Source organism: Nannobrachium achirus, assembly GCF_963921795.1.
Source record: "Nannobrachium achirus genome assembly, chromosome: 9".
In the NCBI taxonomy this organism is placed as follows: domain Eukaryota; kingdom Metazoa; phylum Chordata; class Actinopteri; order Myctophiformes; family Myctophidae; genus Nannobrachium; species Nannobrachium achirus.
Window position 1 is genome coordinate 33,008,037 of NC_137818.1, and position 5,057 is coordinate 33,013,093.

At 45.0% G+C, this 5,057-nt stretch overlaps 1 protein-coding gene across 1 annotated transcript; it reads left to right on the top strand.

The window, feature by feature from the left end:
- hoxc10a (homeobox C10a) lies at positions 1-3,955 on the top strand (the record flags this gene model as incomplete). The annotated part of the gene is made up of 2 exons (XM_080733734.1): positions 1-873; positions 3,678-3,955. Exons 1-2 carry the CDS (start codon positions 129-131, stop codon positions 3,953-3,955), a joined length of 1,023 nt encoding a protein of 340 aa, XP_080589860.1. The 5' UTR covers positions 1-128.
- Positions 3,956-5,057: the final 1,102 nt, after the last annotated feature.

The window sequence follows — 5,057 nt, forward strand, 5'->3', positions numbered from 1 at the left end:
ATTATGTTACTGATATTTTTGCCCCCCAAAAGATGTCAGCATCCTACTGTCCTTATTCTCTTGGAGGAAACCCGTAGCCCGGGCCACTGGAAAACAAAAGAACTGTTGTGTGATTGTCAAATGCAAAAATGTCATGCCCGCATAACATAGCTACCGGTAACTTCCTCATGGATTCTTTAATGGGAGGATCATCTTCCTTCAGGGGTGAGGGTTATTCCAGCAACTCTGGAGTGTACATCCACACAGCTGCTGAGTACGGATGCTCAATGATGAGAAACATTGGAAAGGTTGGCTCGTCGTCATCATCATCATCCCTCTCCAAACCAGACGACGTTCCTCCGAGCAGTCTGCCTCTCGGCGCCTTCCAAGATGCGCCCTACCTGTCAACACAGCTGGCCACTTGGGGTACGGGCTCCAAAGCTAGCAGGGAGGACGAGCAACCTGTTGCCCAGTGTTTACAGCCCTGCTCGTTTCCAGCGGGCAACGTCAAAGAGGAGGCGTTCTGCTGCCTCTACCAGGATGACAGTGGCAGGGCAAAAGACACAACAGAGTCGGCCACTTACATCCGGCTCGGGGACAATAGCAACCAGTCTGAGCACGCTGCCGCTGTCTCGTCGGGCGACTGTTTCCAGGCGACCCAGGTGTACAGCAACAGAGAAAGGCCGCAGCAGCAGCAGGACGACCAGTTCCCCCCTCCTGGCTTCACTCTGACCCACTTGGCGACATCTGTTGAGTCAGAAACGACACTAAGTTGTAGCAAATCAGCCCACGAGGCGACAAGCGAGATATCAAAGATAGAGGAGAGAGACGACAGGAAAGAAGAGAAGGTTAAGAGTGACAGTTGCTCTGACAACTCCGACGGGGAATCGAAAGGTAATCCACCCCCCTCCCTCCCTCCCTCCCTCCCCATAGCATAAGAAACACACACCCAAACGTGACACACACACACACACACACACACACACACACACACACACACACACACACACACACACACACACACACACACACACACACACACACACACACACACACACAGAGAGGATGAATGACGCTGACACGATTCTTACCAAAGACATTCTACATTTTGCACGACAGACAGCAGCCTGTAATTATAGTCCTTGCTTGTCATTCTGTGTAATCTGCCAAATCCTGTACACACAGCACTGTTTGATAATAGTCCTATGGCTGCGAGGCATTTGACAGCCTCTCTTAGCAGGGGTTATGGACCCTATGGTATTTAACACCTTTTTATTATACGTGAGAATGTGAGATGGGGCAGTTATCATTGAAATAAACGCGCTCACACACACACAGACACATACACACACTACATGCACGGTCCATTCACATTGCAAGGAAAATACTATAACCTGCTTTTACCAGCACCATTTTACGCATCAGAATTGCGCAATTGCGCAAACGTAAACGCCCGGTGCATGGTTCTGTCCTTTTATCAACTATGGGGAACATTTCTATGTATTACACATTTAGGTTGATTTTTAGAACTTTATTTTCAAATGCATACATCCTTGGGCTAATTTTATGTATGTATATAGGCTACCCATGCAGTTGAAATGGCTAATGGCTAAAAGGCTTAGCCTACATCGGTGTGTGTTCATAATATAAGCTCACCAGTCCCCACAAACGGCGAAACAACTGTTATTAATTCTCACATACAATTTGGTGATCTTAAAGTGTGTTAATAAATACAAATCCATGCCACCAGATTGTACGACTGATAGGGATTTCCAACGAAATTGATTGTGTTGGACTGACGGGCCTATAACGCTGTGAGAATATATATATGATAAATAGTTAAACGTGCAGATGTTTGTTGACATTTGTGTATTATTACTGTTGGTATTATCATCATGTTGTTATTATCCTAATATTATCATAATTTAGCATCTATAACTGACATTTTGGTATTATGTGCTCCTTAAATAAACCCACGCTTCCTAGAAATAAGAATAACAATAAACCCAAGTTTTACTGTATTGTAGCCCGTTTTACACTGCTTTAGTCCTAGTTAAAGGGAAATTGTTTGTTATTGTGAATTGTATTAACATAATATGCTATTGACGAGCTCAGTGCACAATTTCACTTTTATTTTGCCCATCTAAAATGTCAGTATAATTTGATAGTCCCTGACGGGCATGTGTGTGTGGGGTGTGGGTGTGGGGGCGCTAGAATTATACAAATAACATAAATAAATTACGCGTATGTGTGCGTGAGTGATTACAGTGTAATAATACGCGTGTATACGCATATACGCGCGTCTCTCACTTTTCAATTCAATTAAATTAGCGTTAATTGACCTGGGAAGCATTTTGTGAAAGCAAGTGTGAAACAAAAGCAAACATAGCAGGGGAAGGACAAACTTGGTAATATCCTCTCTAATATTCCTCTTTAGTTTTATTGTTTTGGAATCACACACTAGTGGGCACTATGATTTGTGCATGCAAATCACACTGCATGAATATCACAACAAAGCACGAGTATATCAAGTGAAGCTGCATGCTTCAACATGCCAACATATAGAAACTACTGCATGGGGATTATAATTAAAATATATAGGCCTCCTCCCCATCTCTCTCGGGCGCTCCCTCTCTCTCTCGTGTGTGTGTTGTGTGTTGTGTGTGCATGTGTGTAGTACCGTATTGCAGAATTAAATGTTTTGCTAATGATTAAATGTGGGCCACACACCGGGGCTCCACATTAGGCTAATTATTACTGTAACTAACTTAGGGCGGGATGGTGTTTAGGGTGCGGGCTTATCCCCCAGAGCCATGCAGCATAATCAAGGAATTGGCCAAGTGTACAACGTTTTGGGATGATTTCCCACTGACCATTAAGTGCTGTTTCTCCTTTTCCAACCCCACCAGTCTCCACCCCCACCAACATCTCTGAAAACATTGTATCGGAAACTCTGCTTTGATTTAATTTTTTTATTTTTCGTTATCAACCTCCTAAAAGCTAATTTGGCTCCAGTCTGCAGAGGCTATAAAACCTCAGTTTATGAGAGTCTGCGGTCCAACATGGACGAAAGAAGCGCTTACACACCCCAGTTCTAATTCTATCTAATTCGCTTATATACCTATAGATCATATACGAAATCCATTTGCAAGCAATCTGCGTTGCAGCAAAAAGAAACAAAAGAATGAAACAAAAACATAGGCACAACAAATCCGGTGCGTATTTGCCATTGTTCGTTCATTGGATATTAGTCCTCATCGATTATAGGCAGACCGAGAAATGTCTCCAGACCTTTTCCATTTTGATCCAGTGCACTGCACGTTTGAGAAGTAGACTATACATGTGCGTTGAGGGCGTGCATAGCAGGGCAGGCCATAGCTGCATGGTCGTAAACGGTATCCTCAGTGTTCATTTGTCCATTTATAACCCAGAGAGTGTGCACATGACCAAATGGACCGTATATGGTCCATTTGGTTACACTTGAGTATAGGCCTGGCCTACACTTTGGGTTGCAAATGAATAAACTTACTGGTGAATTGTATTTAGGCCTGGTTAGCCTACACACCATCAGTAGCCTATACCCCTACACCGAACAGTATAGGCCTTTATGTCTCACATGCTTATGAACTCTATTTAAAACTCACAGTCCCAAATTGACCTGAGATGCTTATGCTACGCTTTCCCCCCTGTCCAAACAGATGATCTATCGGTGGAAAAGACGACGGGAAACTGGTTAAAAGCCAAAAGTGGAAGGAAGAAGCGCTGTCCGTACACAAAGCACCAAACGCTGGAGCTGGAGAAGGAGTTCTTGTTCAATATGTATCTGTCTCGAGAGCGCCGCCTGGAGATCAGCCGCAGTATCAACTTGAGCGATAGACAGGTCAAGATCTGGTTCCAGAACAGACGCATGAAGCTGAAGAAACTCAACCGAGAGAACAGGGAGAGGGAGCACAGTGCAGTGTACAACTACAGCTGAACACATCTGCACGCGCGCACGCACACACACACACACACACACACACACACACACACACACACGCACGCACGCACGCACGCACGCACGCACGCACGCACGCACGCACGCACGCACGCACACACACACACACACACACACAGGCCTATGTAGGCTTGTATGTAGGCCTGCATACATGTATTCATGTATTTTTGCACGTCCAAATGTTAAATATGTTACATGCACGCATTCATTGTTCATGTATTCTCTCTCTCTCTCTCTCTCTCTCTCTCTCTCTCTCTCTCTCTCTCTCTCTCTCTCTCTCTCTCTCACACACACACACACACACACACACACACACACACACACACACACACACACACACACACACACACACACACACCCCTCGTGCCTTCCTAATTGAAGAAACACAACAACTCCTGTGGCTCCAGAGGTCCAGGTGAACACTTGATCTCATCTGCAGGAGTTGGAGAGTAAACAGTGAACAGTGCGTTTCCCCCAAAGTGAAGGCAATCCCCAGTAGTTTCTATAGGTTAGCATGTTGAAGCAGCTTCACTTGGCATACTCGTGTTTTGTTGTGTGATATTCGTGCAGTGTAATTTGCATGCACAAATCATAGTGCCCACACAGTGTGCGATTCCAAAACAATAAAACAAAAGAGGAATTAGAGAGATATTACCAAGTTTGTCCTTCCCCTGCTATCCCCTGGCACACTGGTAAAAGTGAGAGGGAGGGAGAGAGACTGCAGGATGGGGAGAAGGAGATCTAAGATCGTTTTAATAGAAGTGAGAGACCATAACGTTGATTTAAATATTATCCAGGTGACCACAGTAAGTCAAGGTCATAAAATTCTAATGTCAGGTTCGCCCTGGAAAGCGTTGGGGGTGGATTTTATGATCTGCAAATATAATGTGCCGCAGCAGTAAAGATGCGTTTAAAGGTGTGTGGAGGAGGGCTAATCCACACAGCAGAGACTGCAATGTGCTGGATTCACCGAGGCGCTCCACTGGAAGCAGCAACCGTTTCCACCCAGGATAATGGAGCTCAATGGAAGCAGGAGCCGGCGAACATGGAGGATAAACAGGACCGAAAAACCACAACCGCG